Source organism: Telopea speciosissima, chromosome 7, assembly GCF_018873765.1.
Source record: "Telopea speciosissima isolate NSW1024214 ecotype Mountain lineage chromosome 7, Tspe_v1, whole genome shotgun sequence".
NCBI lineage: Eukaryota > Viridiplantae > Streptophyta > Magnoliopsida > Proteales > Proteaceae > Telopea > Telopea speciosissima.
In genome coordinates this window covers 35,105,276-35,129,739 of record NC_057922.1, presented here as the reverse complement: position 1 = coordinate 35,129,739, position 24,464 = coordinate 35,105,276, and the positions used below count along the sequence as shown (strand labels likewise).

At 39.7% G+C, this 24,464-nt stretch overlaps 2 protein-coding genes across 2 annotated transcripts; both read left to right on the top strand.

Moving 5' to 3' along the window:
* Positions 1–1,616: 1,616 nt before the first annotated feature.
* On the top strand, positions 1,617–23,356 carry LOC122667814 (protein LOW PSII ACCUMULATION 1, chloroplastic). Its single transcript, XM_043864255.1, has 9 exons — positions 1,617–1,874; positions 3,730–3,833; positions 4,155–4,290; positions 20,070–20,301; positions 20,724–20,881; positions 21,555–21,743; positions 22,192–22,292; positions 22,768–22,864; positions 23,183–23,356. The coding sequence occupies exons 1-9, from the start codon at positions 1,659–1,661 to the stop codon at positions 23,255–23,257; spliced, it is 1,308 nt and encodes a 435-aa protein (XP_043720190.1). The 5' UTR covers positions 1,617–1,658; the 3' UTR covers positions 23,258–23,356.
* LOC122667233 (glyoxylate/hydroxypyruvate/pyruvate reductase 2KGR-like) lies at positions 16,131–17,052 on the top strand. The gene has a single exon (XM_043863480.1). The coding sequence runs from the start codon at positions 16,225–16,227 to the stop codon at positions 17,050–17,052; it is 828 nt and encodes a 275-aa protein (XP_043719415.1). The 5' UTR covers positions 16,131–16,224.
* Positions 23,357–24,464: the final 1,108 nt, after the last annotated feature.

Genomic DNA, 24,464 nt, shown 5'->3' with positions numbered 1-24,464 from the left:
CCATTTTCCATTTCCATTTTTTGTCCCTTTGTTTAACTGAGGGTAGTTTAGATATTTTACTCCCACTTAGTTAACTCTCGGTTATTTCCATTAGTTTTTGGACCCAAATTGAACTATTGGGACTTAATGATTTGGCATTAATTCCATGGTCCAACGGAGGGGGGGTGCTGAAAATTTCCCTTTTGTTTAATCATTGTTGATAAATACAAAAGTCATTTACACGTATTTGAAAAAATACTAAAGGTAATCATATAGGAGTAATCTACCATTACTCTATCCTTGGACGGTTAAGATTAAAACACTTTAATTTGACGGTTACTAAAAATCAGTGTAAAAGATTCCTCTTATACACGACCGTGCATGAAACTTTTAGCCTTAAGTAAATAATGATCTTGAGGGTTTTTAAGATTCAACAGGTTCTATAATACGAGGAAAAGAGAATCATGATCTAAGTGATATGGATTGAGAGTGAATTGTATCCCCTGGGAAGAGGAAGGTCCGGGGTTACACAAGGCAAAGATGTAGACGGATGATCGAAAATCCGAATTCAATCCGCATCCGAATCCATTCGAATCAGTTTAGAGGTATCTTCTGTATTCAAGCAGGGAATATCCAGATTCGATCACATCCAATCCGTATCCGATTTGTTTACATCCCTAACAATGAATGATGTAATCATTGCCCAATTATTATTAGGGTCCTTCTAAGCACTATCCTTAGTGAAGTATAATTTTTCACTATTTGTCACTTGGTAGTACATGGGTCAAGTCATTTGATAGAGAACCCCCATACACTTAGTGGCTAAATTTTAGTGAAAAATTAAGTTGGAAAAGTTGCTCAAACTCTGATTAGGGCTACAATAGGGTCGGTTTGGTTTCGATTGGGCTGGGCTTTTTAAAATCTAACCCAACCCTAGGTCCCCTAATTGGACTCAGACCAGCTCACTCTCGATTCAAGGTCTGAAAAATCCAACCTTGACCCGCCCTCAGGGCCGATCTAGGCCAGGCTGACCTTGATTGGCCCTGACCATGAGGAGGGGGAAGGGAGATGCAAGGGTTGGGCAAGGAAGGGTAAATACTAATAATAATAATAATAATAATAATAATCATAATAGTAGTAGTAGTAGTAGTAGTAGTAGTAGTAGTAGTCATAATAATAATAAGATAGGGGCGGATTGGGCTGAGCCCAAGGCCTCAACACTGGCTTGACCTGGAGTTGATTCTTGGGCAGTCACCCACTGCTTATGGCTTTTTGATAGGATCTGTCAAAAATTATGTTTGTCTGATCCTTTATCACATGGACTAATCCATCTACAGATCTGGCTCTTCTCCTTGGAGCACGTCAGCCCAATGAGCATCCAAAGGCTGGGCTGGCTGGCTGGCTGGCACACATCCCTGAGCACACACCGGGATGTGTGCCAGGCAGCCCAGTCGTGGGATGCCTCCGAAGAGAGGAGCTCGACGCTCTACGTACTCCCCCATTTAGCAGATAGTGAAGTATTATAATTCACTATGCACAGTGACAGGAAGAAAATCCTACTATTAACTTGAACACGTGTCAAAATTTGACGTGAATACTGACCTCAAACGATCTGTTCCTCCTCGAGGATACCCATCTGCTCTATTCAGATAACGAGCTTACTCAGTCGACCCTTATCGATGGCCGTTGCTGCTATTGCATCGAAGCAGCACTTGCTTTACTTTTCGAAGCCAACGACATGGCTTCCCAACAAAACCCATCTGAAATCCGTAAAGGGTGGCCGTGTGTCATTCATCTCCTGTTCTTTGCCGCCGTCGTCGTCCCCGGAAGCTAAGACAGGGACTACTGCAGAGTCGTGTGTCAACTTGGGTCTCTCCCTCTTCTCGAAAGGACGGGTAATTGACCTTCTCCATTGCACTTACCTAAATTCATGTTTAAGTTTTGAGGTGAGAATGCTCACAATTTGTAACCTATTCGGTTTATCAATTTACAGTCGACCTCGTTCAAACCTTAAGACTAAGTAATGGATTGTAGCCGGCACGGGGCTAGAAACAAGGAGAATGAGAAATGTTAACAAAACTTACTATTTATCTATTCTTGTAATGAATGTGTTGTCTTACTTTGACAAAATTTAACTAATCTGTAATGAAACTTGTGGTTCAATATCACTTAATGAAAACCCTGAGCTGGAACTTTCAAACTAAAATGGATGCTGATAAACAAATATTTGCATAAGTTCACAATTTCCTATTTATACAAGTCAACTAGGTTTTTGATGGTTTTTGAATCATACATTGAAACCATATGAACAAGACAAAAGGAATTGTCCATGACAAGACTCAGACTGCTGTTAAAATTTTGTCAAGCACTGTGTGTGTTTCAGTGTCGCCAAGTTAAACACTGAGATTGACATCTTAGACCTTATATAATGCTACTTCTGCTGACATGAGATTCTTCAGTTTCTTTTTCTCTCCCAATTTCTTTGGAGTTGGCTACGCAAAACCCACTTTGCCATTCCACTCTAACATTCTAGAATAAGGTTGAAACCTCAAATTTTTAGGATCCATGTTTAAAGAGTTCGCCTTGGGGTTCATGCGTCCTAGCTGCCAACCCAACCCACCTCCTACCTCCTTCCGCTCCAGCTATTAGCCATGGCAGAGCATCATGAGGGTGTTTTGGTGAATTCAGTGGATAGTTTATAATTACCCAAGTTCCACCGTTATCCAGAGTACTTGCTTCCGTCAACACCAAGTCCGGTCTCTGCCATTTGTTTTGGCCTGCAAGAATCTGGTTCACCCTATATGCTACAAGTATATTCCATTTAACTAATAAATTCTTCTATTTAGGAAAACGAGAATCTATAGATAGTTTAGTGTGGATATCCCAAATATTGGTATCTACAGTTGAACTAGGTTGAATGTCATGAATCAAAACCAGAATAGATATTTCAGTTCCAGTGTCCAAAGTGCCTTCTATGAATTGACTCTGTTACCATGGATGTTGAAGGGCCACTTTTGGATCAGAAGCTGCTTATGGTGTTAAATTCCCTGTTTTTCTTTGTATCTCCACTTTCCACTAATAAGTTTCTTAATAGAACAATTGCAATGGTGTGGAGTTGGACCTTTCTAGGAGAAGGGTCTTTGGTGTAATATTTTCAGTACTTATATTCACCAAAAGATAAGTCTTTTAGAGTGAGTATATGTGTAGGTTCTAAATGACCACTTCCACACTTGAGATTCTCAAATTACTGCTGTTGATAACTTGATATACATTTTTGTGACTCCCACTTAATAGCTCGAGCTTTTGGGATAACAATTATGACATGGTATTAGAACTAGGAGATCGGGTGTTCGATCCATACTATATTAAAGGGGTGTGTGTGGTGTGTTGTTGGTACCCTATGCCTTGTACCCTTGGTGCCACGTGCATTGCAATGTGTGTGTGTTGGGGGGGGGGGGGGAAGAGGTGGTTGATATACATTGTTGTGGCTCTCACTTGGTAGCTCGTGCTTTTGGGATAAGTGGTTATGACAACTATGTAATAACAGGATTGCCGAACATGAAGCTGTGATTTAGGAAAAAATTATGTGATGAATATGATAATTTATAAATTCCTCAGGCTGCTGTTAACAATGAATTATGTGATATTCTGGTTAATTATAAATTTTTTTAATGGTTGCATGTAATTCTTAGTATATTTTTCTATAACAGACTCCAATTTACCAAGTGTCATTGTGAATGGGTATACCAGGTAAAGGATGCTCTTGCCCAGTTTGAAACAGCACTTGATTTAGATCCAAACCCAATGGAAGCTCAAGCTGCCCTTTATAACAAGGCCTGCTGTCATGCCTACCGGTAAGAATTTCTGCTTTGCACCTTCTGGCACTTTTTCCTCCTGAAATGATTAGCGATAAACTGTGGCAAGTGAAAGCATTCTGAACTACCTTAAAGTGAAATCCTAGAATGTTATAACTGTTACAATCTCCGTACTGATGTCAACTATAATGGGGTTTCTGTTGAAGTATTTGGATGAGTGGTTAGTATAACAGTTGTAAAAATGTGAGTCTAGAATGGAAACCTTGATGTCTATTATCAATGTTCCTTTTGTTTCTTGTAATGTATTGTCTTCTTTATTGGACTGATGGTTCATCTTTTATGGTTCCTCCCTGGAGGCAGAGGGGATGGAAAGAAAGCTGCAGATTGTTTGCGTACTGCATTACGAGAATACAACCTCAAATTCGGAACCATTCTCAATGATCCAGACTTGGCTTCCTTCAGAGCTTTGCCTGAATTTAAAGAAATGCAAGAGGAGGTCTGTTTTTTTCATTTGATCTTTATATTTTATGCTACCTCTTCTTTCCACTCCCTCCCTTTAAGCTACCTGTTTTGTTTGACCTTTTTTCAAAAGATTACCCCGCATATTAAGTTCTGAATTGATTTTCCCTGGTGGTAGTGGAAGAGCAAACAGCTATTGATCTCATACATAGTCATGGACTTGCACTAGTCCTGTTGGGTTATGTTTTGACATGGATCCCCCATGGATGTTGAATTTAACCTTGAACATCATTTAGGGACAGGTTGCCTACGGGTCTTGGTAAGCCTAAACCTGAATTGATTAAACATAACCCAACCTTACTTGTTCTGTAGGGCCCAGGTTTTCCTAATTCCTGTGCATGTGTAAATGTTCATGGCAAACAGGGTTGGCCACGTGGGCAGAATGAAGCTCTGAAAATCCATTAAAAAGAACTGTTTGAAATTTGTTGAAAAAAAATGGATGCTGAAAATACAGAAAGAAGATGCTAATATATGAGGGGTAAATGAATGAGTGTGGATCTATAATTTGACATGTGGCATATCCAGACAATATTCTATGTATACTGTGGTCGAAATTTCCAAATTATCCTTTCCTATGGCATAATTACATGAGCCATAGCTAAATTGTGAGGCTAAGGGTAAGAGAGTTTTAGCCAGCCTGTTTACCCATCTAGATACGGACATTTATGTAACTTCACAAAGATATAGGCCCCACCAACCTCAGCCCAAATACTATTAATTCTTATGATTATAACCTGCCCATTTGAAATCTCAAACTCAAATCTAAAAGACAAGAAATTACAGCTTAAAAGAGCATCATTGAAGCTTTCCCTGCCAAGTATATGGACCTTTTACCCATAGCCCATGCTTAAGATTCCTCCAACCCCTCCCCTCCCCCCCAAAAAAAAAAGAAAAAGAAAAAAAAGCTCCCCAAACCCCTTAGAGGGGTAAGGGGAAGGCCATCACCTCACCCTACCCCCCGATGCACCCCTTAAGAGAGAGAGTGTTACGTATGTAATGGACGGGCTATTCTTGGTTTAGGAGGGAGTAGTTAGTTAAGATTTTATATGTTTTAATTATTATTATTATTGTGTTTAATTATTGTAGTTATTGTAGTACGTGGTTAAATAGTTATAAGTAGTGGAGAGAAGTATGGTAGTTAGAGTTACATTAGGGAAGGGGTAAGTAGTTATGGATAACTACTATTGTAATTTGAGTTTTATAAATAGTAGAGTAACGAGTAAAGAAGGGACTTTTGAAATCGTAAATTATCTCTTAAGAGCTATCTTGAGAAGGGGATTGGCCGCCTCCCAATTGCACCAGGATGTCCGGTGGCTTCGTCCGTAAAACCCCAAAACCCCTATCCCTCTCTCTTATCTTCCCCTATTATCTCTCTCTCTCATATCTTCCTCTTCCTATTATTTCTCTTCTTTTTGTTATTTTATTTTGTAGATTATCTTGCACCCAACAAATGGCATCAGAGCCAGGCATGGCGGAGGAAATCGACCGCCCTGGGTCTATATGGGAATATCCTCCTCTGTTTAACTGGATGGAAGCGATTTGTTCAACAGAGGTCTCGGGTCCGTACGAGATTTTCATCAGGTTCTTCAAGTATTGTTGGACTGACAAGTTCGTGGGCGTAACATTGGTAATCAGCGGAAGCAACTTAGGAATTACGCCAACAAGATTTGGGATCCGGGTGAAATTATTTAAAATTTGTATTTGTAATTTAGTGGTCTTGAGGACAAGATTTTAGGGGGATGGATTGTTACGTATGTAATGGACGGGCTATTCTTGGTTTAGGAGGGAGTAGTTATTTAAGATTTTATATGTTTTAATTATTATTATTATTGTGTTTAATTATTGTAGGTATTGCAATACGTGGCTAAATAGTTATAAGTAGTGGAGAGAAGTGTGGTAGTTAGAGTTAAATTAGGGAAGGGGTAAGTAGTTATGGTTAACTACTATTGTAATTTGAGTTTTATAAATAGTAGAGTAACGAGTAAAGAAGGGACTTTTGAAATCGTAAATTATCTCTTAAGAGCTATCTTGAGAAGAGGATTGGCCGCCACCCAATTGTGCCAGGACATCCGGTGGCTTTGTCCATAAAACCCCCAAACCCCTATTTCTCTCTTTTATCTTCCCCTATTATCTCTGTCTCATATCTTCCTCTTCCTATTATTTCTCTTCTTTTTGTTATTTTATTTTGTAGATTATCTCGCACGTAACAAATTGGAGAGTGATTTCATGGAATTCTATAACTTGAATTGACATGCGCTCATCACCTTAAACCCCATCATCCACCTTTACCAATGCAACCCATCTTGCCACATGTGCTTTACATGTACATGGAAGTGGTTAGTAGATGTTCATTATGGTATATCGACTCTATTCCACTCAAGGTTTGTGGTTTCAGTCGAAACCAAAATTTCAGCTGAAACTTGTACCTTTAGGTTTTTTTTTTCCTTCAAGTTTTAGTGGCCAAATGGCCAAATTCGGTCTTGAAACTTGTAGGACACCCTATTTTAGGTCCTCTAAACGTAGTGGAACCCTTAAATGGTAGTTTGATTTCAGACCCCTAGGTTGGTAGTGTACACTGTATACATTCTCTAATATGACTTATTCCACACAATATTTAGTACTAGAATACATATATTTCTGTTAACAAAACATCTTTGAATGAATGGCTTGAATGATTAATTAGACCAAGCAAGCTCTTATATTTATAATATCAGAATTACAACTTAAAGAACAGAATTGTCCCTACTCTAGCGGACTCTACTAAGAAAGTCTGCAGTACACAAAACCCAAAAGGACCAGAATACCCCCATAGTATTCTGGTGTACATTATTCAACACTCCCCCTCAAGTTGGTGCAAAAATGTCAAACATGCCCAACTTGACTAAAGCAGGATGAAACAACTTTCCGGACAGTCCCTTGGTGAAACTATCAACAAGCTTATCAGCAGACTTCACAATGGGAACATCAATCAGTCCTTCTTCCAATTTCTCCTTGATGAAATGCTTATCCACCTCCACATGCTTGGTACGATCATGTTGTACTGGATTATGTGCAATGCTGATTGCAGCTTTGTTGTCACAGTACAACATCATAGGGAGACAAATAGGAACGGGCTCATGAACGCGCACACCTTTGGCTAATTTGATTCGATGGAGAGATAAACCAGTGGCTCTTTCCATTGTGCAAGCAAGATTGGTTGGCCATGCAGTACCAGACACGAGATAGATCTTCCAAAGAACAAGGCTTTTTTCGAATAAGCCAGCAATTGCCCCTGTTCTTTCTCTAATCTCGACCTATGGCATCTATCGCTATCCTAAATCTTGTCACCATGAAACTTGATAGCTCCGACTTCATTCTCTGGAAGCTGGAAACAATTTCTCCTTGATGAAACGCCTATCCACCTCAACATGCTTGGTACGATCATGTTGTACTGAATTATGTACAATGCTGATTGCAACCTTGTTGTCACAGTACAACATCATAGGGAGACGAATAGGAACACCAAGGTCTTGTAATAAACCATTCAGCCATAATAGCTCACAAATACCTTGTGCCATTGCACGAAACTCTGCTTCAGCACTGGAACGAGCTACCACATCTGTTTCTTACTACGCCAGGTGACAAGATTGCCACCTACAAAAGTACAATACCCAGAGATAGACTTGCGGTCAGGAGAATCAGCCCAATCAACATCAGTATAGGCCTCTATCCGTAGGTGATCATGAGGAGACAGGAGAATACCTTTCCCTAGAGCTGACTTCAAGTAGTGAAGAATACAAAGAACAACCTCCATATGAGAAGAGTAGGGATCATGCATGAACTGACTCACAGTACTCACTGCTATAACAATGTCAGGACGTGTGTGTCAGAGATAAATCAACTTCCCTACCAACCTTTGGTTCCGGCCTTTCTCAACAGGTTTACCCTCATTTTCTTTGAGACGAACATTAGCATCCATGGGAGTATTTGATGGGTGACACCCTTACAAACCAGTCTCTATCAACAAATCTAGGATATACTTCCTTTGGGAGAGAAAGATGCCCTTAGAAGACCTAGCAACTTCAATTCCAAGGAAGTACCTCAACTGTCCTAGATCCTTAATCTCAAATTCTTGACCCAAAAAATTCTTCAGGCTGCTGATTTCATCACCATCATTGCCAGTTACCACAATATCATCAACATAGACTATAAGAACAGTGATTTTTTCACCAACTCTTTTAATAAAAAGAGTGTGATCAGCATTATGTGTTGTTTGTAGCCTACAATACTCATAGCCTTGTGAAACCTGCCAAACCATGCTTGAGGTGACTGCTTCAGCTCATAAAGTGCACGCTTCAATCTACACACTTTGCCGTAGGTCTTGTCACAAGAGAACCCTGGTGGAATATCCATATACACCTCCTATTTGCTATAGGCAGCAATGTCAGCTGCAGTAGAGGGCTGAAAGTCCGAGTAATGATTCAATTGCTGCCATAAACTCTTAAGGGCAGCATAGTATTTAGAAACTGATAACTCCTTCTGAGTGGTGTCATGTACCTTCTTGTGAATTCATACACCTGAGCATCATTCCCTACCTGCCCATAAGTCTCCTTGGTAGCACTCCATATTTGATGGGCTGTATCCAATAATAAGTAGTTGCCGGATAGGTCTGGTTGCATGGAGTGTAGCAAATAGGACATCACCATAGCATCATTGGACACCCATCGATCCTGTAGAGCTCCAGGTTCAGTTGGCATTGTATTACTCCCAGTATCCAGTAAGGCCTCGACCAGCAATGGTCAAATAAGTAGACCTGGACCACATCAAGTAATTGGTGCCGTCAAGCTTGATAGGAGCAGTAAAAGGTAAAAATTCAGTCTTGGTCTGTCCATCAATCCCAGAAGTTGTAGCAGTAGTGATATCTGAGCCTGACATGGTTGTAACCAAACAATAAATAGAACCAGCAAGGAAGCAATGCAGACAGCCAAAGGAGACCCAGAAAAAGAGGGATCGATATTGGGAGAAATCGAGCCAAAGAGAGGGAGACCAGAATTTTGCCAACAAACTTAAAAGAATTGGCTGATATCAAGGTCGAGTGGTCTTCTTGTGTGAATAAAACACCCCTGAAAAAATCAGCAATAGGAGACAGCCCTAACCCACAAATTGATCAGTGTCGGGGTTTTAAAAAACCCTGAAAGTGGAGATCAATATTTGTTAGGGGGCTTCAAAAAAGGCTGCAGAGCTGTGATAGGTGCTGTCCAGAACTGCCAGGATGGATCTCCAACAAGGAATATCAACCTTCAAAGTGGAGAGAGGCTTGATCTTCAAAAAAAGGAGATCTCCAAAAATCGCAGAGGAGAAAGGCAGCAGCTATCGATCTGAAATTCTGTTTAGAACATTAAGTGAAGAGGTTGAATTGAGGGCAGCATCTAGATCATATGATCACCTCATTAGTGCTGCCCTAAGGTGGAGAATGAGAACCAAGGAGAAAAAAGAAGAGATCAAGAGGAAGAGGGAGGGAGAAAAATGATGGAAGGGGGGGAGGGTTTTGAAAACTTAGATCAGAGAATTTGGCTCTGATGCCATGTTAACAAAACATCTTTGAATGAATGGCTTGAATGATCAATTGGACCAAGCAAGCTCTTATATTTATAATATCAGAATTACAACTTAAAGGACAGAATTGTCCCTACTCTAGCCGACTCTACTAAGAGAGCCGGAAGTGCATAAAACATAAAAATATAAAACCCAAAAGGACCAGAATACCCCCACGAAATTCTGGTGTACATTATTCAACAATTTCGAGTAAAACAATTTAAATATGCTTAGGAACGAATACACATCAAATTATAAACCATTTCATAAATTATGCATCATACATTGTTACAAAAAATAAAATATATCAAAGTCAACAATAATACAATACAAGCAATGCCACCCTTGCTCATCCTAGACTCCTAGTATTGAAAAGAGTGTCGGCTGGATCAAAACCACTAGAATGTTGTTGTTGACAAATCAAGTTTTTCTTCGACTGAATCACAAAACCTGGCTATGTCATAGTATGCTGGAAGAAATGCTTGAAGTAGTCCACAACAGACAATAAATGGAATCTTCAATGTACTCGAGGTACCTTAACCAAGGGTATATATCTACCAATTATAAGGAACTCGATCGAGAGCCATTGCTACTAGATGGTGTGTGTGGAATCGGAATCAAAACCGGTATAATAATACCACTATAATTTATGAAAAATAATAATGGAATGAGACATGAATCATTCTTTTCAGTTGTAAATACAACAACAATACTTCTATCAATTTTAAATAATTTTCAAATCAAAACAGAAATTTTGCCCCCCTATTTTTCCGAATTTTCTGTAAATTTAAAATTCAGAAATTAAAATAATTAATTTTATGACCAATGGTGTCCAACATATGTAAAATTGACCTCCAAACACTAAGTATTACCCTTTTGTAAATAAAACCAGATTTAATGAAGAAGATGGAGAGGAAGAAGAGGAAGAAGAAGAGAAGAGGCTGCAATCCTTTGGGGAACAACCGATAGAAGTTGAACTCCCCCTTTCACTAATTAATATAAGATTAGGGTACAAGAGATAAGAAGGGATAAAATCCCCAAAATAACCCCACTAAACCCATCTCGGTATTAGCACCTAGCGCTAATACCGAGATACCTGACGCTCCCCCTCAAGCTGGAGCATAGATGTTAATCATGCCCAGCTTGTTACAAATATAATCAATTCTCACACTTCCCAAAGACTTAGTAAAAACATCAGCAAGTTGCTCTCCTGTACGAACATGTTGTGGAGCAATAAAACCTTCTTGTAGTTTCTCTCGAACAAAATGACAATCAACCTCTATATGCTTCGTCCTCTCATGATACACAGGATTGGAAGCTATATGGATAGCAGCCTGATTATCACACCACAGCTGTATAGGTAACTCCTTCGTAAATTTCAACTCAGTCAACAACTGCTTCATCCACATCTGCTCGCATGTAACCTATGCCATAGCCTGATACTCTGCCTCTGCACTAGATCTTACTACTACTGACTGTTTCTTGCTCTTCTAGGACACCAAATTCCCCCCCCCCACAAAGACACAATACCCAGTAGCAGACCTTCTATCCACAGGAGAACCAGCCCAATCAGCATCACAAAATCCCTCAACACGTCCATGACCATGATGAGTGTAGAGTAGACCATGACCTGGAGCTTTCTTGAGGTATCTCAGAATTCGAATCACAGCATCCCAATGTGACGTCCTAGGAGAGGACAGAAACCGACTTACTACACTAACCGGAAAGGCAATATTTGGTCGAGTCACAGTGAGATAATTTAATTTTCCAACAAGTCTTCTATATTTTCTGGATCATCAAGAGCATCACCACTATCAGCTGTTAACTTCAAATTTGGGTCCATTGGAGTATCCAAAGGTTTAGATTCAAGCTGGAAAGCAAGTCAAGAATGTATTTCCTCTGGGAGAGAGAAATACCTTTGCTAAACTGAGCTACCTCAACTCCACGAAAGTACTTCAATTTACCAAGATCCTTGGTCTGAAATTTACACTGCAAATGTACCTTTAGCTGCTTAATGCCTTCAACATCATCACCAGTGATGACTATATCATCTACATATTCCACCAAAAATATCCTGCCAACCTTACTATGCCGGTAGAACACCGAATGATCACTACCACACCGAGTCATTCCAAATTCCAGAATAACATCCGAAAATCTCCCAAACCAGGCCTTGGGAGATTGTTTCAAACCATACAATGACTTCTTATGCTTGCACAGTAAACCAGACTCCCCCTGAGCAACAAACCTAGGAGGTTGCTCCATATAAACTTCCTCATGGAGATCACCATGAAGAAAAGCATTCTTCATGTCTAACTGAAAAAGAGGCCAATGATGGGATGCGGCAAGAGATATCAAAAGACGTACAGATGCAAGCTTGGCAACAGGTGAAAAAATGTCAAGATAATCAACCCCATCAACATGTGTATAACCTTTGGCAACCAAGCGGGCCTTCAAACGAGCCAAGGAGCCATCAAGGTTTACTTTAACTCATGTACCCACCGACAACCAACAACCTTCTTGCCAGCAGGCAACTATACCAAGTCCCAAGTGTGATTGTCAGCTAAAGCAGCCAATTCCTCCTCCATTGTTGGCCTCCAACCAGAGTGGGATAATGTATCTGTAACAGACTTAGGGGTAGGATAAGACTCAACAGTAGAGAGACAAGCAGAAAAGTTAGCCGATAAGCCCGTATAAGAAACAAAATGAGACAAAGGATGTTGAGTACAACTACGAACACCCTTACGAAGAGTAATGGGAATATCAAGATCAGAAGAAGGAATACTTAATTGAGGAATAGGATCCACAGACGAACTTGAAGTGGGAGGATCAGTAGAGACCGAGGGTGGTGGATCATCTCTAGGACGCCGAACAAATGTGACCTTAACAGGAGGATGAGCTGGCCAAACAGGAGGAGGTGGAGGCAGAGGCGGCGGAGACGGAGCAGCATTCGGTTGATGCTGTGAAACAGTACGTTGCACCACATATAAAGGAAGATCCTCATCCAATTCCGAAGGAGCAAAAGATGTATCTCATAAGTAGTGGACTCAAAAAAGTTAACATCAGCAAAGACAAAGTATTCGCGAAGAATTGGTGACCAACACCGAAAACCTTTTTGATTGCGTGAATAACCTAAGAAAATACATTTAATAGACTGGGGATCTAATTTGGACAGACCTGGACGATGATCTCGAACAAAGCAAACACACCCAAAAATCCTGGGCAGTAAAACAGAGAGAGGTTCAGTAGGAAATAAAAGAGAATGAGGAATCCCATCCTTTAACATTGAAGACGGCATGTCGGCATACGATTTATAAGAAAACAGGCAGTCAAAACAGCATCAGCCCAAAAGATTTTTGGTACTTTCATCTCAAAGAATGGAACGAGTCACTTCCATTAAATGTCTATTCTTCCGTTCAGCCACACCATTTTGTTGGGGTGTGTCTAAACAAGAAGGCTAGTGCAACATACCACAGTCAGCCATAAAAGAATTAAATGGAGCAGAAAAATATTCAAGGGCATGATCACTGCGTAAAACATGAATATTCTTATTAAACTGAGTCTGAATTTCAGTAACAAAGGCACGAAAAATGGCAAACAACTTAGAACGACTTTTCATGAAATAAATCTAGGTAACTCTAGAATAGTCATCAACAGAAGTAATAAAATATTTAAATCCCATCTTAGAAGTAATAGGGCAAGGCTCCCATACATCAGAATGCACTAAAGAAAAAGTGTATGTAGACCGTTTATCGACTCTAGGGGAATAACTCACACGGTGGAGCTTTTCAAACTGACATAACTCACACTCTAAACTAGAAAGGGAACTAAAACAAGGATCCAACTTCTGTAGGCTCTGCAAAGACAGATGGCCCAGCCGACAATGAACTTGGTGTGGAGACAAAACACTGGAATAAGCAACTGAAAGAGAGTCTTCAAGATGATACAACCCCCCTTGCTCACGTCCCCTACCAAGCATCTTCTTCATCATAAGATCCTGAAAAGCACAGGAATCAAGATAAAAAGTCATTGAACAATTGTAGGCTTTAGTAATTTTACTAACAGAAAACACGTTACAAGGTAAGTTAGGTAAATGGAGAACAGAAGACAAGGATAAGGACTTGGTTGGGTTAACAGTACCCATGCCAGTGACTTTGGCAAGGGAACCATCAACCAATGTAACACTAGACTCTGAAGACCAAAAGGAAGAAAAATTACCTGATACACCAGACATATGATCAGAAGCACTTGAATCAATGATCCAGGGACGAGAAGTAGAGAAACACGTAGTGGCATTACCTGGCTGGGCAAAAGTAGCTGTGGAGGAAGATGTAGAGGGTTGAGAAATCTGAAACTGTGTGAACCGAGCATAATCCTCATCGGACAATCTTACCACCTTACCCTCAGAAGGTGTAGCAGGAGACTTGGTACTAGCTGTTGAATTAGCATACTGCTGTTGCGGTGGCTTCCCATGAAGTCTCCAATAATAGCGTTGGATGTGTCCTGGTCGACCACAGTGATTACAAGTCTTCATAGAACCAGGATTTTCACCAGCATTACCATTACCACTGCCTCTTCCACCTCCACAGCCAGCTGTACCACCACCACGACCCCCATTACGTCCGCCATTACCTCTCCCTTGACTAGAAGCAACAAGGCAGAGCTCTCACCATGAGCAGCTGCTGGTTCATGGGAACTATCATGAGAAACACGAAGAACGCAAGAAAAGGTTTCTGCAAGTAAGGCAACTTTATCACCTCCAAGAATAGTGGAGCGTACTGAACTGCTGGTTCATGGGAACTATCACGAGAAACACAAAGAATGCGAGAAAAGGTTTTTGCAAGTGAGGCAACTTTATCACCTCCAAGAATAGTAGAGCATACTGAGTCATATTACTAGCCCAGTCCTCGCAAAAATCCCATAACTGCAAGCTGTTCATGTTGATCTTGCATCTATTTCACATCCGAATTAATGGGCAACAATGCATTTAACTCTTCAAACATTCGTTTATAATCGGCAAAATATTGGGTCAACGGACGCCCCTTCCTATCAGCACGATAGAACTCCTATGACAGCTCATATATACAGGATAGATTATTCTGTCCAGAATACAAAACATGTAAATAATCCCATAAATCCTTCACAGTAGCTATGTGAGTCACTAAGTCAACAATCTGTGAGTCCATACTATTCAAAATCTGTCCCAGAATGCATGCATCTACAATTTCCCACGCTTCATTATACCCTGGTGGCCTTTGTAAGATGTTTCTGTTGGCCACAACCAGTCAACAACCCACACAATTTTCTTCCGTTGCCGGAAATTACTCACCCCTTCCAATCTCTTCTCTGTAATAGATTTGGAAGAGCCCAAAACAACCTTAGAGATAACACCTTTGGAATCTTCAGTTGGGTCACCCATTTCGACCAAGCAAACTGATGCAGAAGTTCACCAACAACTAATAAAAACTGAGCAAAAGTGATGAACCAGCAAGCAAACACGATCGCCAACAGCCACCGAAAAATTCAGAGATCAATTTTAGAACAAAAATCAATGCACACTCAATATCCAGCAAAGATCAATTCAGGGAAAACCTAACAAACAATCTTCAAACCACCAAAAAAGGAACTGAAATCGAAAAATATTCTCTTCCCAAAACCTTGAATCGATATTAAGCATTCACCATAAAAACGAGATTAGGTTCCTGTTGAATTATTTATCCACCCGTGTCCCCCTTTAGATAGTCTGCCGTGTTAGAGCTCCTATATGATATACATATTGTTTCCTCCCTTTCCTACAAGGTTGGCCTTTTAGAGGAAGCGGTTCCAACATGGTATCAGAGCAGGCAGGGGTCACGGTATCGAATCCCCCTGGGAGTGGACAGGTGTTGAATTATTTATCCACCTGTGTCCCCTGTTGGATAGTCCGCCGCGTTAGAGTTCCTGTATGATATGCATATTGTTTCCTCCCTTTCTTACAAGGTTGGCCTTTTAGAGGAAGCTGTTCCAACCTGGTATCAGAGGTAGTGGGAAGTATAATATAATTCCGAGGTAGTGGTCCACTCTATCATCACCTCTACCCCTACGTGATGAAATACATAACCGTTGAAGTGTTGAACTCTACCTACCAGCTTACGAAGTGAAAGCGAAGTGATATCTTCCCAAAACATTGGGATAGAGACATCCTTATAGAGTTACAGATTGCAACTTGAGATATCTCTCTAAGTTCAGTATTCAGACTCGCCATTAACAAGCGAAGTGAAGCGACGAAGAAGGAACTTTTGGTTGTCACTTCTTCCTCTTCTTCTTCTTCATCTCCTTCTCCTTCATATTTGCAAGGATGGAAAGTATCGGTGTTGCGTTGATGTACCCCTTTTCGTCATACTTGGAAGAAGAGCTCGACAAGCTATTCAAGCTCTTCAAATGCTGGAAATCCCCCAACCAAAAGGAATTTCTGAAAGAGAATTCAAATTCTATTAGAGCTCTTGCTGGTAACGCTACGGTCAGTGCCGAAGTGGAGACCATTAATATCTTGCTGAAATTGAAGATCGTCTCAAATCGCGGTGTTGGCATGGATAAAGTTGATTTGGTCAAGTGTAAGGAGAAGGGTATTAGGGTTACCAACACTCCTGATGTGCTCACCGACGATGTCGCTGATTTAGCTATTGGATTGATTATAGGGATGTTGAGGAAGATTTGCGAGTCTGATCGTTATGTGAATGGGTTATGGGTCAAAGGGGATTACAAATTAACTACGAAGTTCAGTGGCAAATCAGTTGGCATTTTGGGGCTGGGCAGGATTGGTTTTCCAATTGCAAAAAGAGCTGACGCATTTGCTTGCCCGATCAGTTACTACTCCAGATCAGAGAGGCCAAATACCAATTACAAGTACTATCCGAGTGTTTTGGAACTTGCCAAGAACTGTCAAATAATTGTAATTGCATGCCCTTTGACAAAAGAAACATACCACATTGTCAACCGTGAAGTGATTGAAGCTGTGGTTCCAAAGGGCATTATTGTGAACATTGGGTGTGGCCCTCACATCGATGAACCAGAGCTTGTGTCAACACTGATCGAAGGCCAGTTGGGTGGGGCTGGGCTTGATGTATTTGAAAATGAGCCACATGGTATCAGAGTAAGCAGGGATCACGGTGTCGAATCCCCCTAGGAGCGGGCAGGTGTTGAATTATTTATCCACCCGTGTCCCCCTTTGGATAGTCCGCCGTGTTAGAGCTCTTGTATGATATACATATTGTTTCCTCCCTTTTCTACAAGGTTGGCCTTTTAGAGGAAGCGGTTCCAACAGTTCTTTTATATAATCATGAACCAGTCACAGCAAACTCCAGCAAAACGCAGCATAGGGTGCTGTAACCCCTTCAAACTGTAATCACGAAAACCTTCTGATGAGCACATTTATGTGTGAAATTTTAGGGCATAAATTATACATTTTACCACATTGGACAGAGTTACTCGGTGCTTTCTTGTGCTTTTCAGGGTTTAGGTGAATTCTTGTGAAAATGAAGGAGATGATGCTAAGGAGATGTTTTTAAGCTTTTTAGAAGTGTAAATGGATGCATAGCCCATCGAGTCGCTTCGCAATGGTTCAAACGGCACTTAATTCCGAGTTGAAACGAAGAAGTTATGGCCGTTTCCGTAACGACGCGTGAAAATGGTCCGTAGGGGTTTATTTATAATTATTGACAATGGATGGGGACAAAGTGAAGCGGAAGTTCGGATTTTAGGGGCCTTAATGCAATTATCAAAAGTTACTTTACTGACCGAAAGATTCCATTTGGAAGGCTCGGACAGTCCAACTTCAACTTGAGATATCTTGGGCTCCCTAACTCCGAATTGGATGAAATTTGGGTCTATTTTGTGTGATTTTTCGCAAGGAACACAATGGTGAGACCTATATAAGCACCCCATGCTCCACGTTTTCTGAAGGACAGAATGGGTATTTTATTTATTCTTGAAGGAATCCTAGTCATCACCCTTACTCTCTCTTTCTTCCAACTTCTCAAGGGCACTTCTGGAATTCTACTTGGGATAGATTTATATTTTCTCATCTATGGAAGGTTGAAAAATCAAAGATGCTTTGATTTTATTGCTTGGAGAAGATATCTACAAAGAAAAGGAAGCACTTGTTAGAATTGGAAGTTTATTTTTCTAGAAATAGAAAGTCTATGTAAACAATCTTCTCTTCTTCTTCTTTCTATTTTTTCTTTTTTCTTAGGATTCAAGGCATTGTAAAAGAGGAAAGAGAAGAGAATATTCTCTTTTCTTAGGGAATATTTCTCCTACACTTCCATCTTCTCTCTTCTCCTCTCTTCCACCTATAAATACCCCCTACCTCTCTTGTAAAAATTTGCTCATTCACTTAGTGAAATTTCTTCTCTTCTTCTCCTTCTAATTTGTGATTTTTGGCTTTTCTAAGTTCTAGTTTGCTTTTATAATTTTTAGTTAATGGTTATAATAGGTTTAGTTTATGCTTTAATTTCAATTTAAGTCTTCAATTGGGTTGTAATTTCTTAATTCTAGTTTAGGTTTTAAGCCTTCTAGTCTAAGTTCTTAAGTTGATGACAAGACTTGAAGATTTAGAAGAGGAGGCCATGGTAAGTTTATGCAAGTATTCAAGCTTTTCATTTACATTCATGCAAGCACATCCAGGTTTTACTATCTAAACTCTCAATCTCATTCTCCATCTCCTCTATCTCTCTCTATCTTCTTCTTCTTCCCCCTCTATTTCTTTTATTTTAATTTTATATGGCTGTGGTTTATGGATGCATTTTTATTCCCTTATTTCTTTTTATGTGGTTAGTATGTGTGGCTGCATTTTTATTCCTTTCAATTCGCTTTAGTTTGATAGGTTAGATGCTCATGTGTTAGGACGCCGATTTAATCCCTTAATTTTGTTAGATGCTTATGAGTTAGGATGCATTGATTTTCGTTAGTTTAATTAGTTTAATTTAACACTTTAATTTGGTTAATTTTGCATTACTTTTAAGTTAGTTAAATAGAGTGGCGTATATCTCCTCGTGTTCGACCCGTAGCTACGATTGACCCGTACGCTTGCGGTTTTATTTTAACTCAAACACCTTCAAACCTGAAGCCTTCAAAACTGCAACAATGTCTTGAGTAATTTGAGAGTAATCGAGTAGGTCCTAGGATGTAGAATCGACTCCAAGATCCTAGCTCTGATACCATGTAAATAAAACCAGATTTAATGAAGAAGATGGAGAGGAAGAAGAGGAAGAAGAGAAGAGGCTGCAATCCTTTGGGGAGAACAACCGATAGAGGTTGAACACCCCCTTTCACTAATTAATATAAGAATAGGGTACACGAGATAAGAAGGGATAAAATCCCCAAAATAACCCCACTAAACCCATCTCGGTATTAGCACTAGGCGCTAATACCGAGATGCCAAATCTCGATATTAGCACTAGGCGCTAATACCGAGATGCCAAATCTCGATATCTAACACCTTTTTTTTCACAATTTTGTTGCAAGAAAATCATTTTTCCCAGAAAATTTTAAAAATAGTTTAAAAACAGAAAATGAAATCTGGCTCCGTGAAGTCATAGATTGGGGTACAATGTTCAGCATATAAAAAAATGAATTCCAACCAACAAGCAATAATCCTATTTTTTTGCAAAAATTAGTTTTGGGAAAGTGAGATACCTCCAACTTTGGATCTTGCACAAATCTTGTTGTCGGGCAGCAAATCATCGTTTACACTACATCCCTCTACTGTCCAAGCACTGGTTTCAAGCTTGTACAGCAGTTATTTGGGCAAAATAGCAAGAAAAATGGAGTTTTGGAGGTTTTCTGTCGAAATCAGGCAGAACTCACAAAATGGGTTGAAATTTCCACCCATTTTATTCGAAGCCTGGTATTTATAGTAAAGGGTTTGTTCTGTTCGACCGAAATTTCAACAAAACGAAATATGTAATCGGTCGAAACCATGTATTATTTGTATATCACAGTAGGTTTCGTTTCAAGACCTTGCCAAACTGAAACGAAACCCGAGATTTCACTGAAATCTCAAGAAACCTCGTACCATGATTCTGCTTGATTTTCCTCATTTCTAAAAATCATTAACCTCCTCTAATTGAACTCATTTGTTTAGTTCCTGTCTTAATTTTGGTTAAAATTCAAGCCTCAGACTTATTATTTGTTATTGTACAGGCTAGGCTGGGTGGCGAAGACATTGGTTACAGTTTCAGGAGAGACCTCAAACTCATTAGTGAAGTCCAAGCACCATTTCGTGGGGTTCGCAGATTCTTCTATTTGGCATTTGCTGCAGCAGCAGGGATTTCAACCTTCTTTACTGTACCAAGGCTATTTCGTGCACTTAAAGGTGGTGAAGATGCTCCTGATATCTGGGAAACTGCTGGAAATGCTGCCATCAATATTGGAGGTAAGCAGTGATCATTATCATCATACTACTACTATCGTCACCACCTGCACCGCTACTATGACGACTGCTACTACTACCAGTACCACCATTATGAGTCTATTACTACCACTATCACTACCACTTCCAAAGCCACCACTACTACTTCTACTATTGACATTACTGCAACAACTGCTGCTACTGGCACTATTACTATCAAGTCACTGTTTGGAAAGGATCCTACTCCGTTGAGTTTCATGTGGTTCACTAACTCACTGTTCCATAGTTTTTGACCATTGAGGCAACTTTGAGACTTGATTTGTGTAATATTGTGTTTTTGTTGAGATTTGGTCATAAGGTACCTAAAAAAACCAAAAAATGAGTCCTGAGTATACCTGATAATAACTAGCTCTAAAATTGACTAATTTTTTGAATCAGCACTACAGGTATTATTGTTCTTGTGGCATTATTCTTTTGGGAGAGCAAGAAAGAAGAGGAACAGCTTGCACAAATATCCAGGAATGAAACTCTGTCAAGGTTGCCTTTGCGCCTTTCAACTAATCGAATTGTTGAACTTGTTCAGCTACGGGACACTGTTAGACCAGTTAGTATCCATACTTTTTTCCTTTCCCTTTCCAAGATGCTCTTCTGACAGTGATCTCTGTTGTTTCAGAATATTCTGAAGGAAATAAATATTTAATTCCTCACAAAAAGGTTATACAATTTTCATCAAACCAGATTTCTGGAAGAAAATAAGCATTTAATTCTTCTCAAAAAAATTATATTCAGTTTTTCAAAGAATACTTGTCTAAATAAGTAAAAGGGCAAGAGATCACTGCCTGGTTGTGTAGCCCCTGCACCAGCTGGGGGCCAATGAGATCGCACACAGGGGTATCAACATGGATGGAATTTTTTATTTCACAGGGGAGGGACGGTTATTTTGTGTGCTCCTGTGTCTGGGCGCGGGATCCACTCGACCAGACAGTGTTCTTTTTCCCATAAGAAAATTATATTTTCTTATTTTTGTTTTCTTAAGGAGATATTCCTGATAAAAAATTGAAACCCAGAAAAGAAATAAATTCACAATCTTGTTGGATTCCCTGTTGAAATTTCCTGATTGGAGACCATTCTCACATGTCTGTAAATTGATTTATGGGACAAGTTGGAGGTATTCTTGCTTTTATTTGCTGTACTCTTGAGTAGTGTTCCAAGAAATTGCTGCTTTTTATAAGTACTGTCTTTTATGTATTTTGTTTCTAAGTGAAGCATGCTTTTAGGTTATTTTAGCTGGGGAAAAAGGGACTGTTTCGGCAGCTATTCAGAAGGCTGAAAGATTCCGAACTGAGCTCCTTAAACGAGGTGTTCTTTTAGTTCCTGTATTCTGGGGTGAAGAAAAAACACCACCAGTGGAGAAGAAAGGCTTTGGTGTCCCTGCCAAGGCAGCTGCATCTCTTCCTTCTATTGGGGTAAGGTGTGAAATCTCTCATCTATCACTCTATCATGAGCCGAACCTTCATAAGGTGCAACGTTTCCCTAGTCCATATGTCATCACGTATCTTGTATTGATAAATACATTCTATGAACCATTTAATATATCTACCATCGTTTCATAATGTGATTTAGTTCCACACAATGTTATTTATATGCCATCAGTTTATGTGTTTGTGATGTGCCAAATAAACTATTTGTGTGCGGATAAACGTGTCTGCTTTTCTTGAACCTTTCAGAGCTCAGCACCACATTTACTTAGTCAATTACAATAGTATGTTCTAGAATACTGAAATTTTCTATAAAAAGAATAGAAAAAAGGAAAAGGTATTGCTATATGTAATATTTCATGTGTTTTTCGTTGCGTACTTGAAATCTGTAACTGCTTTTCTGTTTTTGACACTTAATTTGATGGCAACATTGCAGGAAGATTTTGACAAACGAACCCAATCTATAGCTGCAAAGTCACGATTGAAAGCGGAGGTGCGATTTAAGGCTGAGATTGTATCACCTACAGAATGGGAAAGGTGACATACTGATATGCCTTGCCAATTTCTTGCATCAGATGGTTATTCTATGGTTTATCAGTCATAAAATCATCTGACTATGTCCTGACATTTATGTAAGGAAAACACTATATTTGCACTAATAAATACATTTTGAAGTTGTACTTTTGATGATACAATTATGGGAGAGGGTTATCCAAGCTGGCACCTTGGAGAATGCACCAGAGGGGGGGGGACTGCAGTTTAACAATAAGGGGCATGGAGGTTGGAGGAGAGAGAGAGAGAGAGAGAGAGAGAGAGAGAGAGAGAGAGGCTGCTGGCATAGCCTCCACTGCCAGTCAGTGAATCTTTTCCCTAAAATGATTTATGTTTGCTCTGTACTCTGGATTTATGGCTCACTTCAAAGTTCAGAAGTGATTAACTACTCGATTTATTATTCCAATTTTGTTTTGGTCTCTTCTAGGTACTGATTTTTCCATCTCTGTTTTTTTTTTAGGTGGATACGTGATCAACAAAAATCTGAAGGAGTTACTCCTGGTGAGGATGTGTACATAATATTACGTTTAGATGGCCGTGTTCGAAGATCAGGAAAGGTTAGTAAATATATATAATGAATTGTCTTTAGTTGCATAATTCCTTGAATGGAAATTTAAATGATCACTAATAGGAAGTTCTGGGAATAGTAGTATTACAATCAACATTGGGTAGCCGGGAGCATAATGGAAGAATGAAATGGATTACTGGTGTAATCCAGAAATTTAGGCATGGTTTGTGAGAGTGCTGCTCAAGTTCAATCAATGTGCATAAGATTATATTGCTCGCACCAAGTATTTTGGTGAGGCTTTGAGAGAGAGGAACTACCAACTACTTGAGCTGTGCTGTTGTTAATAATCAGTTCCTTCTGTTTGCAGGGTATGCCTGACTGGCCGCAGATTGTGAAGGAACTACCTCCAATGGATGCGTTGCTGAGCAAGCTAGAGAGATGAAAGAGCCGCTCAAATCAGAGAGGAATATTCTTGATGCATAAGGTGCCAAAAAAATGCCTTTGTAACATCGATTTTAATCTGGATTCCGAATATTAACCAATTTTTATAATGAGAAAGGTGTTCCATTGGAGTATCTATTAACAAAATCTTAGGGCACAAATCTTCAGTATTGCATCATAATGATAATCAAACTGGACCCTATCAGGTAAATAAGCAGACACTGAATGAGTGTTATAAATTGATAGGGAAATGCTTGTAGTGGAGAGTGTTAAAATTGACTAAACCCCATTGAAATACTTCAACTTCCCCGCTAGAGTCTACAATTCGACATGATATTTACTAGATTGTTATGCATTGCACAGCTTTATTATCTTCAAAAGGCCATCTTAGGTTCCCCCAATGGTCCACGTGAGCAGGCAGCGTGTTATTTTCCCTTATAGATATCAAGGTTGGTTACAACAGGATTTTAACCCTACGTTTTTGCCTATTGTCTTGTTCCCAAAAGTCATTTAATGTTGAATTTTATGTAGGGATAGAAGGGTTTTTCAAAAAGTTGAAGGTCACTTGATGCAGCTTCTATGTAAAATGATAGGGTTACCTTGAATTAAAAGACTTCTGGGAAGAACATAAGAGACAAAAAAAACAAGGTTACAACTTCTAGTTCACCTACTTGGTGGCAAGAAGGTGCAAAACCATGCAAGGGGTGAGGAAGGGAGCAGTCCCTACTCCCTCTTGACACATATTCTAATGGAAGGGCAGGAGATAGCAATCTGAAGGGTATTTGTTAAGGGAAAATGATCCCCATACGGGCAGGATTCTCTCTGACTCTCTCTAGTCTCTCCTCATTGGCATGTAGACCTCTTTATACTAGGGATTACGTCCAAAACCTTGAGGTATTAAGTGGTAAGAATTTCTCAAGTATCTGAAGCTCCAAGAGCCTGGAACAAAGTAGCATGAGATTATAACTCTTTCAACTCTCAAGTCTCAACATGGTGGAGGATCTAACCTAAAACCTTAAAAGTATTAGGTGGAGAAAACTCCTCAAGTATATGAAGGCACCAAGGACTTGAACAAACTGATGTGAGACTAAAACTCTATCCCTATAATTCTAATACTCTCCTCACTTGTAGTGTAGGTGGAATGACATGTTGTCGTACACATGGAAAAATTACTCGAGGAAATAACTAAGTACCCATGAGCTCTAATA